The following is a 13,354-nucleotide window of genomic DNA, read 5'->3' as shown; positions in this document are numbered from 1 at the left end:
TGCAGACTCCTGCCAAAATCAGCAAAGACTCCAGCTGGAGCGAAGGCAGAAGGTGGAGGTCAGAGCAAAGGCCTGTGTTCCAGGTGCCAGAGGAAAACCAGTGCCAGCAGCCAGGTGAAGGAAGGTCTATTGCATGAATCTTACTGCAATGGCCTCTAATAAACCATAAAACTCCTAGCTGAAAACATAGTAAGATCTCATGTAGCACTATTTTCAGATATGTTGCCTAGGACAAGGGAAACAAAGCAAAAAAATAAACAAATGGGACTTCATCAAACTGAAGATCTTCTGCATAGCAAAAGAAACCACCAACAAAATGAAAAGGGAACCCATTACACGGGAGAACATATTCACCAATAGTACTTCCAGTAAGGGGTTAATTTACAAAATATACAAAGAACTCACACAACTCAACAATTCAATCCAACAATCCAGAAAGATAAACAACCCAATTAAAAAACAGGCAAAAGATCCCAATAAAGACTTCTGCAATGAGGACTACAGATGGCCAAGAGATATATGAGAAAATGCTCAATGTCAGTAATCATTACAGAGATGCAAATTCAAACTACAATGAGGCATCACCTCACACCTGCCAGAATGGCTCAATAAAAGAAGAAACAGCAAATGCTGATAAGGATGTAGAGAAAAGGGAACCCTAGGATACTGCTGGTGGAAATGCATACTGGTGAAGCTTCTATGAAAAACAGTATGGAGTTTTCTCACAAAATTAAAACTGGAACTTCCATTTGACCCAGAGATCCTACTTCTGGGAATATATTATAAGAATCCTGAAACAGCAATCAGAAAGAATATATGCATCCCTATGTCCATAGCAGCACAATTTACAATAGCCAAGATTTGGAAATACTCCACGTGCCCATCAGTAGATGGATGGGCAAAAATTGTGGTACATCTACACAATGGAATACTATGGCTCAGTGGACAGAGTATAGGCCTGGTACTGAAGGGTCCTGGGTTTAATATTCGTCAAAGGCATATACTTTGGTTGCAGGCTCCTGTGCGTGAGGCAACCAATCAATGTGTCCCTCTAACATTGATGTTTTTTCTGTCTCTCCCACTCCTTTCTACTCTCTCTAAAAATCAATGGAAGAATATCCCCCAGTGAGGATTAACAAATGAAAAGAGAAAGAAAAAAGAAGGACTTCTTACTCTTTAAAACATGGAGGGACCAGGAGAGATTATGCTATGTGAAATAAGCCAGTCAGAGAAAGACAAGTATCACATGAAACGGAAGGGAAGGGAAGGGGAGGGGAGGGGAGGGGAGGGGAGGGAAAGGAAGGGAAGGGAAGGGAAGGGAAGGGAAGGGAAGGGAAGGGAAGGGAAGGGAAGGGAAGAGAAGGATGTATAAAAATCAACAGGGCCAGAAAGATTTTTGCTTTTCTTTTTTCTTTTTTGAAAAACCACCTACAAGTTTGATAAGAAAGAAAAAAAATCCAAATCAGAAATTATTAATATCTGGAGTAAAAAAGATGACATTCCTACAAATCCTACAGACATCAAAAGATGCTAAGAGAATATTTAAAGATTTTGCATAAGTAGATTTGATATTTTAGTAAAAATTTCTTGAAAAACACTATTTCATTTGAAACATATTTCAAAATTTAAACCTATTAAAATTTTAAATAGGCTTAAAATTTAATGATTTTTTTCATTTATTTTAATTTTCAGCCGTTTCACAGTTCTGGGAGTTGATTGAGCTCAGTGTGTGGTTCATCATGTTGTTAGAGTCACCTTATAGCTAGGGCTGGGTCCTCACTCGGGACACTGAGACATTATCTCCCTCTATATGCAGGTCAGTGCTCTAATGTGGCCTCTGTGGTTCCATCAGCAATGAAGGGAATATTATAATATCTACACTAATAAAAGAGAAAGATGCAAATTGACTATACCTTCATGATACCCACCAGCCAATCAAGAGTGACTATACAAATTAACCCAACAAAGATAGTGGGTTAATTTGCATATGCAGGCGCCAAGGGGCCAGGGATGGGGCAGTGAGTGCCAAGAGGCCTGTGCACCAAGCCTGCAACCTCCTGGGACCATCACCACCCAAGGAGGCAAGCACAGGCCACAGCCCAGCACAGGCCTGGAGTAAAACATTGACAGCAAGTCCTTTCAGTATAATTGCGACATTAGAGGCACAAAGAATGATCATTTCTTTTTCTATGAAACACATAACTCTGACACACTATTTACAAATAAATAAGTTCCATATATTTTGACATTTTAGAGCCCTGGAAAGTTACGTATAATGATCAGCAAAGTGAGAAGATGAAAAGAATTTTTAGGCTTTTAAAGATGGAACTAATTTCTGTCTGAAGACACACCAATTCAAAAAGTGATGGTTTTATTGTCCAATAGGACATTAGCCAGGTTGTATCTAATTTTGCAGTTTTACTTTAGGCTTTCATCTTTGGAAATCCCATTTGGAACAGCATTATCATCCTGCCAGTCCCTTCACTGAGTTAAACAGAACTTTTGCATCTACTATTATGTATTTGAATAAGAATTATGTATTTAACACATGCAAATTTTTGTTTTGACACAATAAAACAAAAGATCATTTGATTCTTCCCTGAAACACAGAAAAGCACAAATTTGAATCATTGGTGTGGCTTAGGCTAATTTTCCAAATATTGTTAATAAAATTCATGTAGAGATCTTCACAGAACCAATAATACTCTCTTTCAGATCTGCATATTCAGTATCACCAAGGAGGAGGCCTGTTATTCTGTGTTTTGTGTTTTAATACTCACCAGAGGATTTTTTTTCACTGCTTTTTGGAGAGAGTGGACTTGGGAGAGGGAGCGGGAGTAGAAGAGGGCCCATCCTCTCCAGCAGTCCTGCCTCTGTGTGTGAGCTGCAGAGGAAACACCTTTTCTGACGCTCATTGGCTAAGCTCTCTGTATGCTACTCACAGTGTTCTTGGTAACTTGCCTAATAAGAATCCAAGAAGGTGATCTAGGGTATTTCCACCTCACACCTGGAGGAAAAAATGAAGGTCCACTGCTGAAGGGGCTAAGGGGCTAAGTCATCTCCTGCCCTAGCCAGTTTGGCTCAGTGGATAGAGCCTTAGCCAGCTGACCACAGGGTCCAGGTTCTATTCTGGTACCTAGGTTGCAGGCTCCTCCCTGGCTGGGGCCAAAGTCAGGGCTCATGCAGGAGGCAACCAATTGAAGTGTCCCTCTCACATTGAGATTTCTCTCTGTCTTTCCCTCTCTCTTATACATTGTCTAAAAATCAATGGAAAAATATCCTCAGATGAAGGGAAAAGACAAAGAAGAAAGGAAGAAAGAAAGAAAGAAAGAAAGAAAGAAAGAAAGAAAGAAAGAAAGAAAGGTCATATCCTATGAAAGAGATATCTTGAAAATATCTAAAGAAAGTTGTCATTTTTTTCGTGATGAGGGGACTGGAGTTCCTGTTGATGAAAACATTTTGGTGGCTGTGGTGGTCAGCAGTGGCAGCAGCAGCAAGATGATGGGGGCGGTGTATTCCCCTGATCAGCCAAATTGCCTTCTACAGAGGGAGGCCTACTGAAGTCTTAGGCCCACAGGGAGCGGGCCTAATCCATCAGTAGGACATCCCCTAAGGGCTCCTGGACTGTAAGAGGGGGCAGGGTGGGCTGAGGACCACCCCCCACACACGATGCATGAATTTCATGCACCAGGCCTCTAGTTAAATTTATATTACCTACTAGAGACTCGGTGCATAAAATTCGTACACAGGGTTGTGTGTCCCTTAGCCCAGCCTGCACCCTCTACAATCTGTGACCTCTCAAGGGATGTCCAAATGCCCATTTAGTCCCGATCCTACCTGCTGGCTCCCAACTGCTCACCTGCCTGCCTTCCTGATTATGCCTAACTGCTTCTTCCTACTAGCCTGACCACCCAGGCCCCAAAGTCTTGCAGGGAACATGCCTGTAATGTCTGGCCTTTCCTTTGCTCCTTTCCTCTTTTAATAATTAGCTAATTACAGCCGAATCCGGTTTGGCTCAGTGGATAGAGTGTCAGCCTGTGGACTGAAGGGTCCTGGGTTCAATTCCGGTCAAGGGCATGTACATTGGTTGCGGGCACATCTCCAATGGGTAGTGTGCAGGAGGCAGCTGATCGATGATTCTCTCTCATCGATGTTTCTAGCTCTCTATTCCTCTCCCTTTCTTTCTGTAAAAAATCAATAAAATATATTTTTTAAAGGAAAATACATTTTAAAAAATAATTAGCTAATTACAACAGTATCAAAACCAACGGAGCCACTTGACCAGGGCTAGGTAAAAAATGTAAATGTAAAATATAAAAATCTTAGAAGAAAACATAGGAAACCTTTGGGACCTAGGGCTTGGTAAGGATTTTTTAGACATAAATGGAAAACATCAAGAAATGGGGCTTTATCAAAATTAAAAATGTTCTTCAAAAATTCTGTTAAGAGGATGAAAAGATAACCTATAGGCAGAGAAAAATAATTGCACTCCCCAAATGTTACCAAGGGCATGCATCCTCTCCTAACTGCACACTAAAACACCCGAGGTCAAAATGGGGGTAAGACACGAAGAGGCATCCCAGCACAGGTGCCCGGACGGCAGCTGAGCACACAGGGGATGACGTTAACAGCCGCAGCCACGAGAGAAATGCAGAAAGAGGACATGATGATGATGCACCCTGTGAAAACAGCCAAAACGTAAAGTGCTGACTGTGCCCAATGCTGGTGAGAAACGGAACCTTCATGGCTGAGGGCGGGAACGCAGAGCAGTGCGACGTCTCTGGAAAAAAGAGTTTGTCAGTTTCTTAAAAATCGAAACATACACTTCCCACAGGACCCGGTCATCACACTTCAGTACCTTAATGCCAGAGATGTGGAAACTCACGTTCACACAGAAAGTTACACGAATGGTCACAGAAGCTTCATTTCTAACAGCCCCAGTCTATAAACAGCAGCGGCGCCTGCCAGTAGGGTGAACAGACACGCTGTGGTGCAGCCATAACCAGCTGTCCAAACACGCAAACTTGGATTGCTCTGGAGGGCGTTATGCAAAGTGAGGTAAGCCAGACTCAGAAAGTCACATACTGTCTGATTCCATTTACCTGCCGCTCTCAAACTCACATAGAGATGGAGAGCAGATCAGCGGAAGTCAGACGTTAGGGGCGGTGTCTGGAGGGAAGTGGTGTAGCTCTGAAGGGAGGCGTGAGGGAGAGCTCGGTGGTAATGGAGGGTTCTGTGCCTGATCGTGTTGGTGGTTACACAAATCTAAAATGTGATAAAACAAAGCAATAGATCTGTAGGCACACAATGTTCCAATATCAGTTTTCTGGTTTTGATACTGTGCAATAGTTTCTTAAAATGTACCCATTTGAGGAAATAGTGGAAGGGTACACAGCATCTCTATGTATTGTCTTTTCAATGTCCTGTGAATCTATCATTAGTTCAAATAAAAAGTTTTTAAAAATTAGCTTTCGAGCTAAAATTCAGAACATTCAAAATACCAAATATTAGCAAGGGTGCTGGGAATATTCATTGGTGCTGGGAATGCAAAGTGGTACAGTCACTTTGCAAGACACTGGTGGCTTCTGATCAGCATCACAGAGTCAGGGATTCGTGCAAATGAATTGAAAACTTTGTCTCCACAAGACCCCGCCCATAAATGATTACAGCACCTTTATTTACAATGACCAAGCCTTGAAGTAACACAAATGTCATTCAATAGATGAATGGATAAATAAGCAATGGTACATTCACACAATTAAGTAGTATGTAGTGATAAAAAAGAAATGTTTTAAGCTATGAAAAAAAAAACATGGAGAAACCTTAAATACTTGGTGCTAAGTGAGAGGATTATCTCTCTACTCCACCCCATCCTCTGACACTTCCTCACCTCTGTTATCAGACGCCAAACCCTAGGCATTGAGACCCACTCTACTGAAGATCCAGATGTCTCATTGTCTTGGAGGCTCAAGAACCTAAACCAAATTCTGAACTGGTTGCTCGGTAGAGATCTCCCAACAAACCTTCCTCTAGAGTTTTCCAGATGAGGACTGGACCAGCAACTGGATTGTTTACAGAACCTCTGAATGAGACCACACCCTAACAAACCTGGGTTTTAATTAGAGAGGATGAAGGGAGCACGTATATTCCCCAGTCCCTGTGAAGAACTGACTCAGACACCAAAACTCCGCCTACACTCAGCCAATATTTATTGTATTTAGAAAAAAAAACACAAGTACAGTTTGAAATCCCAAGCAAGGAATATAGAGGAGATGCTATCATAGCAAAGAAAGGATCTTATGGCCTATTATTGCAGGGGCATCGCATGCTGATAGTAAAACAGGTAATGGGAAATGGAGGGAAAGCAGATGTAGAAAGGGGCAACGGACAGGGCAGCCCAACCAGATCCTGGAATACAGAGAGACTAAGACGGCACACCCCTCATAGACTGATTTAGGGCTGGAAGTGCTGAAGAATGGTTGTCCTCACTGAGGTGAACATCTGGAGAAGTGCCTGGTGTGTAAAGATATTAAAGCAGATATCTCTTCATTGATCTTCTCCATTCCCTGTAGGAGGACACACATAGTTTTTAAAGAGTTTAAGATGAATATTTGAGCACTTACCTTCAGATTCCTTCCCCTTCTTCCTTAGTCCTTTGACTATGAAAAAGTATCTTAATATTCATCTGACTTCTAGTAAATACAAAGTTTCCAACATGAACTGCATGAATGAGCAAACCATGCTTTACCTTCTCTTAGAACCCTGATACCACTTTCCAGATTCACACAGTAAGCCCATACTGACCTGAAAGAGCTGTGGAAATGCTTTTTCCCTGATGGTCTGACTCAGCAAATGCAAGCCAGGAAGTGCCCAAATCTTGAGACTAACCTTCCTGAACCACTGGGCCTTGTATTCTAATGTTAAATAGTAGTCTTAGGTCTGGAGATAATTCCCAAGACTGAATGTCTAGGTCAGGGGTAGGGACCGTCTGGCCCGTGGGCTATACAAGGTGCGCAAAATCATTTGGTCTGGCCCTGCTAAGGTATTAATTAATTTAATTAATTTAATTAATTTAATGTTTGGCCAAATATAGAAGGCTGATTTTTAAGTTGATAATTTTGAATGGCCTGCGGATGATGGTGTAAATATCCAAATGACCAACCTTAAAGCTTGGGGATATCAGACAATGCCTGTGTCTGATTCTGTCTGAGCAAAGGTAAGTCAAGAGCTATGACTTCCCCCATCCTTTTCCCCACTCTGTTTCCTTTTCTTGACAACCCCACCCATCTTCCTCTGGACACACCACACCCACCTGCAAGTGCCTCACAGCGGCCCTCGGCGTTCAGCAGCTTGGCCCTTGCGCATGCCCTTGATGATGAGGACGGTCCCAACAATGATGCCCACCAGACCCACAACCAGGCCCAGGCCACACACCACATTCTCTGTGGTCTCTGGGAGAGGGGTCAGTGCTTCAAACTCTGGGGAAATACAAAACAAAGTACAGAGGCAATGAATGTGGTACTAAGTCAAAACAATAGTTATTAATCAACAAAAGAAAAGGAAGATACAATGATGCATTAAGGGAATTACAAGTTAGAGAGCAAGGAAAGCTAGATAACGGGAGAAGACAAGACCAGGAATTTTAGGCGTTGCGGTGACTCTGAGTCCCAAAGGACCAGACATATGCATCACAGAAGGAAACACAAAAAATAAAGGAGGTTGAAGGATAGTCCATACCCCAGTGCTGGATAAGAGGCTTCTCCAAGCCCCAGTGCTCCACCTTGCAGTCATAGTAGTCCTCATTTGAGGGCAGGAAGGGGAGGTAGTAGAACTTGCGGAATAGGTGGTCCTGCCTGGGCAGGAAGACTGTCCCTGACACTCCGGTTGTGACGGGTTTCCCATTTCGAAGCCACGTGACGTTGAGCACAGGTGGGGAGAACTTGTCAATGAAACAGATGAGGATATTGGGCTCTCCCAGTTCCACAGCTTTGTTCGGGAACACAGTAATCTCTGGAGGTACTGGGGGACACGTGACAGAAATTAGCCTCCCTCGCTTAGGCTTGGTCCCTTCCTCTCTCTCTCTCTAAAACTGAAAAGAAGATGACATTGTGCCCGATAAACTATGCCATAGACTCAGATACCTATCTCTGACACATTCACCCATAAACTGTAACCATTATTGAGGTAACCACGGACTTCATTTCTGGCTCCCCAAGCATAGATTCGGGGCAATAACTTTTTGAATGACAGGGGATGGCAGAGACAAGATGTGAGATCATCAGGAAATGAAAAATTGTTGGGCCTGTAACATGAGAATTTAGGGCTTGATATGGCAAGGTTAGGCCCCTGGAAGGGGAAGTCATTTACAATAACAAAAAGAGCTGAAGTATCTATTTTAAAGCTACGATCCCCACACCTAGGAGTGCAGCGGGGAGAAGTACCGTTGGTGTTCGGAGTGTAATTGGAGCGCTTCATCATAATTTCCAGGTTGGCTTTGTCCACAGCGATATTGGCCAATGCACCCTGAGCCTCAAAACTGGCAAAGGTGCCAAATTCTTTCAGCCGCCAGACTGTCTCCCTTTTTTGTATGTCCACGTGGAAGATCTCATCACCATCAAAGTCAAACATGAACTCGCCGGTTGAGTCAGGTTCCATGTAGAACTCGGCCTGGATGATCACATGATCCTCTGAAAAGATAGAAAAGGGAGTTGGGGTTGGAACAAGGTGAGAGAGATGAGGAACCCAGGTGTGAGAGGCACGTGGGCAGGGGGTAGTAGGCCAGGAGGAGTGAAGGAGTGATGGAGAGTAGGAGTGGGAAGATGAGGCTGGGTGAAGCATCTTGGTGTTGAACAGAGTCTGGAGGGAGAAATTAGGGGCATGTTAGAGAGGGTGGACTGAAGGAAATGGACCGAAGAGCCTGAGTCTTGTGAAGCTGTGCTTTGCCTCCAGGTCACTAGCTGAGGATGATCCCACTTTAGAAATCCAGCAGCAGCTCCTAAAAGGTTGGCTTCTGAACTCTGGAATCAAATTAAAGTTTGAATTCTTATTCAGCTACTTACTTACCTAGTGATCTTGAGCAGGTAATTTCACCTCCTTTCATTTAGATTTTTAAATTATTTTCCTTTATGGTTTTGTTTCTTCCATGGGTTTGTTTTTAATTTAAATCAGACAAGTTAAGTGCACTGAGTGGCCAGATTATTATGATCTCTGAACGCATGGATATGGGAGCTGGTATATTCCTTTATTCCAGTGTGCCTGCCACCCTCCGCGGTGGTGCCCTGGGTGAAAGGTATTTCTTCTCAATACATCTTCACTACAGCACAATGTCTGCTCAGGAGATGGCAGAGAACATTGGCTCTTTAGCTCCTTACTCATTTTTCTACTGCCTTGGGGAAATTGCTACGTAGCAGTGATCAAAGATCATTGTACGATCCAATAAGGAGGGCCTGTCACTGTCCCAGGGCAGTGAGTTAAATGCAGCTCATATAGGCACACCTGTCCTCCCCCTCCCTTGGGAAGACTGTTACCTTTCAGGGACTTTCCTTTCTAGTAATCTTCCACAAAATGCCATTGTTCAAAATATTCTAACAGGATTCACATGCCAAAAAACAACTACGAGATGTCCAGCTAAGAACCGCTTGAATTTTCTCATTTAGTCCTCACAGTATTGTATGAGGTTTTCAATTTTACTAATGTTCTAGAAAGATAAATTAAAGCCCAGAGAGGCAGCTTGCTAATGCCTTCCAGACAAGATTTCTTTCTCAACTTTGCCTTACCTCAAAGAAATATACAACTCAGTTTTGCTCTTCTAAGCTAAATTTGACTTACTTCAAATTGTGGTGAGAAGAGAACTCTTCCATCTTCAACATACTATGCTTCAGATTTATACCCACAGAATACCTATAAAGCATTTCTTTCACTCCAAATAGCGTCTTTCCTCAATCCACAAGCTCTCAGAGCTTGTTCTCCCCAATTAAGATTCTCTCAGCACTTACCTTTGATAGCCCATGATTCCTGACAGCACAGCAGGACCACTGTGATGAAAAACCCTAACACTGGGTCTCCAGTTATGGCCATTGTCTTCTTGGGTCCCTTGATGAGGGTCAGCAGAGCTCAAGAGTGGAGCAGAACAGATAGGAGTAAAACAGGGGGATGTAGTGTGAAAAAGTGTCGGATTGATTAAAATTTAAATCAGTTGAGCTGCAGCCAATCAACACAGTGTTTTTTGGTGACTCATCTGTTGCTAAGGAAAGGACTTTTGTAAAGGGTCTGGGAAAAGAGATTGATAAAAGGTAAAGCTCTTAAACAAATGAACACAAAACAACAAAAAATAAGTTTTTGAGAATGTTAGGCAATCACTCACACTTTTCCATCCCAATCCAAGTTCTAGAAGTAGTTAGTGAGAATATAATCAATAAAAAACCTAAAGTGAGCGTTAGAGGCAGATTATGCATATGTGCTGTGACAGCTGGGGAGCTTACTAATCTCTTACTATTTTAAGAGACAACAAATCATCTAAAAAGAAGGTAAATTTGCCGAAACCGGTTTGGCTCAGTGGATAGAGCGTTGGGCTGTGGACTGAAAGGTCCCGGGTTCGATTCTGGTCAAGGGCATGCACCTTGAGGTTGCGGAGATATCCCCAGTAGGGGGTGTGCAAGAGGCAGCTGATGGATGACTTTCTCTCATCGATGTTTCTAACTCTCTATCCCTCTCCTTTCCTCTCTGTAAAAAAAAAATCAATAAAATATATTTAAAAAGAAGAAGAAGAAGAAGAAGAAGAAGAAGAAGAAGAAGAAGAAGAAGAAGAAGAAGAAGAAGAAGGAGGAGGTGAGAAATTATCAGGCTAAGAAGAATCCCTAAATCTTGCAATTTTGAAGGACAGCTTTACTTAAGGAGCTCCTCCTCCTCCTCCTCCTCCTTCTCCTTCTTCTTGTTTGTTTGTTAATCCTTACTGGAAAATACTTTTCCATTGATTTTTAGAGAGAGTGGAAGAGAGAGGGAAAGGCAGAGAGAAACATCAATGTGAGAGAAACACATTGACTGGTTATCTCCTTCACAAGCCCCAACCAGGGCCTGGTCCAGGGAGGAGCCTGCTACCAAGGTGTGTGCCCTTGACCAGAATTGAACCCAGGGCCTTTTGGTCTTCAAGTCAACACTCTGTCCACTGAGCCAAACTGGCTAGGGTTTAAGGAGCTTCTTATTGCTTCAGGCTTCTCCTTCAGTGTCCTAGACTCCAGTGGCCAGCTTCTCAAGAGTTAGGATCCCTGGCACTATACTATCCTTAGGGAACTCTGAAGGAGAAACTAAGTTTCAACACTCCCCGAAATGGAGGGGGTAGAAATGGGTAGTGATTGCTGAAAACAGTGAACTATGAAAGGGCTACATTTTACCAATCCTTGCCATCTTACATTTGGCCAGAGCTGGAGTAGGCTGTGGGGGACACGCCTCGCTTGAGGACTCGGGTTGGTGAGTAGGCTGAAGTCGATTGGGCAGAGCTAGTTTTACTGTGAGTGATAGAGATGAGCTGCCATTACTCCCTCAGTTCTGATCCAAAGACTTAATTTCGATATTTACTATTGAGAAAACTGGAAGTCAAGACATGTTGGTCTTCATGTTTTTAAAAGCATAGTGCAATACAAAAGAAAATGAAAACACACATAGAAAGTGTTGGAATCCAGAGACCTTCAATGAAGAGAGACCTGTAGATGAGGCAGCCCATCAGATGGTGAGCTCCCTGTTTAATATCAGTTATGATACATTTGCTCAGGGTGGACTTTCCCACTGCTGGGTTGAGGCCTTACCCTGCCCTGCAGCTGCCTCACAAATTGTGGGGCACCCACGCTATACACCCGGGTGGTCTGATCACATCCAAGGGCTTTGGACATGACACTGACTTCTAGGTCACTTGGAGGAGACCCACAGCACAGCTCTGTCCTGTAACTGTTCAGGACACTTCCTAGAGGTGGGGGAATGGGCCCGAGGAGAGCTGCACAGTGTTCACCTGCTGAGAGGTGATCCTGTGATTCAGGCTTTGCCATCTCCTCTTTTGAAGATAAAACCAACTGTGATTTTTCTGTGTCTGCCCTTTGTTGCCCTCATGCTTCATTCTTATAAGTAGCTCAATAAACATATGGTCATCTCAGAGACATCTTACAGAAAAACATTTTACATGTCAGAATAGCACCTTCAACCCGAGGTGTTGCTCAGCAACTTATGACACTACTCAGACTAAGGCACTGATTGGTTCTCCTCTGAGATTACTAAATCAGGGAGATTTTGCAAAAGACTTTCGGTTCCCTTTCTCTGCGACGGTAGAAAAGTTCCTCCCTGGACACCACTCAGGATTCCCTGGCTCCTCCAACATGATTGAGGAAGTTTCTGAGGCTCCTGGGGTCTTCTTGGTGCATGGACGGTGAGGAGCCCCTGTACTCAGAGTTCAGTCGGGAAATAGAAACCCCGTAGACACCCCCAGGGCGTTTGCTGCAGTTCTGCTCTATTTCAGGAAGTTTACCTTCACACTGCTAGGGTTCTGAAGGAGCACAGCCAGCAAGACCTTCCTGACGCTGAGAGGTCAGAGGTCAGAGGCCTGTGGGAGCCACTGCGGACATCTAGCTCCACGAGAGCCCCAAGGGAAGGAATGTTCCTGAAACCCGAGGACTTGCCAAGACTCCTGTCTGGAAGCCTTTGTGTCCACGCATGAGAGGGCCTCAGCCCAGCTGCCACCCCCAAACCCCACAGCAGCGTGTCCACTGAAACCTGGGGCAAGGAGGGCCCAAGAAATGCAGAGTCCTAAGTCTATTTCCCATAGCACGGGCAAGACCATAGAGCTAAATAAGAATTTAAAAAAAAAAAAAAAAAAAAAAAGACTAAATGCAAATACTATATCCACCATAGCTCACTCTGGCTCCCCCACAGCAATAAGCCTAGACCCCAGTAAATATTGAAATATTGTGTGGGTTACAGGTCAGGCCTGGGAAACGAGAACTTTCACACGGGACCAGGCCAAGTCTGGGACCTGCGTGTTTGTGTGGCTGGAATTCTGAGAGCCTGCAGCTCCTTCTTTTTGCTCCCTGCCCTGCCCTTCCCCCTCCAGCACTAAGAACCTTGCTGCTTCTCCTGCCAAAGCAACTGGAAGAGCTGTGGGGATTTGATCTGGGCATTCCTTTCCCAAATCCCCATGTAGGACTTTCCTTGTTCTGTATCTTTTCTCCTCTGATCCTGACAGGAGGCAGAAGCTAGGCAGCTGAAATGAGTCAACAAATGTGGTGGGGTGGGGGGTTATGGGCCTTCCTAACTGGTCCAGCGTGGGTAAGGGCCGCATGGTGGCCCGGTGTTTAGGCTCACCTCCAACTGA

At 43.8% G+C, this 13,354-nt stretch overlaps 1 protein-coding gene and 1 long non-coding RNA gene across 2 annotated transcripts in view; one reads left to right on the top strand and one right to left on the bottom strand.

Annotated features, from left to right (window-relative positions):
* LOC311626233 overlaps positions 1-13,354 on the top strand; it is a 1,185,289-nt gene that overhangs the window by 191,749 nt on the left and 980,186 nt on the right. The gene's annotated exons all lie outside the window — the stretch shown is intronic.
* Positions 6,187-10,167, bottom strand: LOC311626199 (HLA class II histocompatibility antigen, DR alpha chain). The gene is made up of 5 exons (XM_084891257.1): positions 9,996-10,167; positions 8,442-8,687; positions 7,738-8,019; positions 7,313-7,478; positions 6,187-6,566 (listed from the first exon to the last, which is right to left on the bottom strand). Exons 1-4 carry the CDS (start codon positions 10,075-10,077, stop codon positions 7,324-7,326), a joined length of 765 nt encoding a protein of 254 aa, XP_084747383.1. The 5' UTR covers positions 10,078-10,167; the 3' UTR covers positions 6,187-6,566; positions 7,313-7,323.

Source organism: Pipistrellus hanaki (genome assembly GCF_964339955.1).
Source record: "Pipistrellus hanaki genome assembly, chromosome: 7".
Taxonomy (NCBI): Eukaryota; Metazoa; Chordata; class Mammalia; order Chiroptera; family Vespertilionidae; genus Pipistrellus; species Pipistrellus hanaki.
Note: the sequence above shows the minus strand (reverse complement) of the source record. Positions and strands in the feature narration are given on the sequence as shown.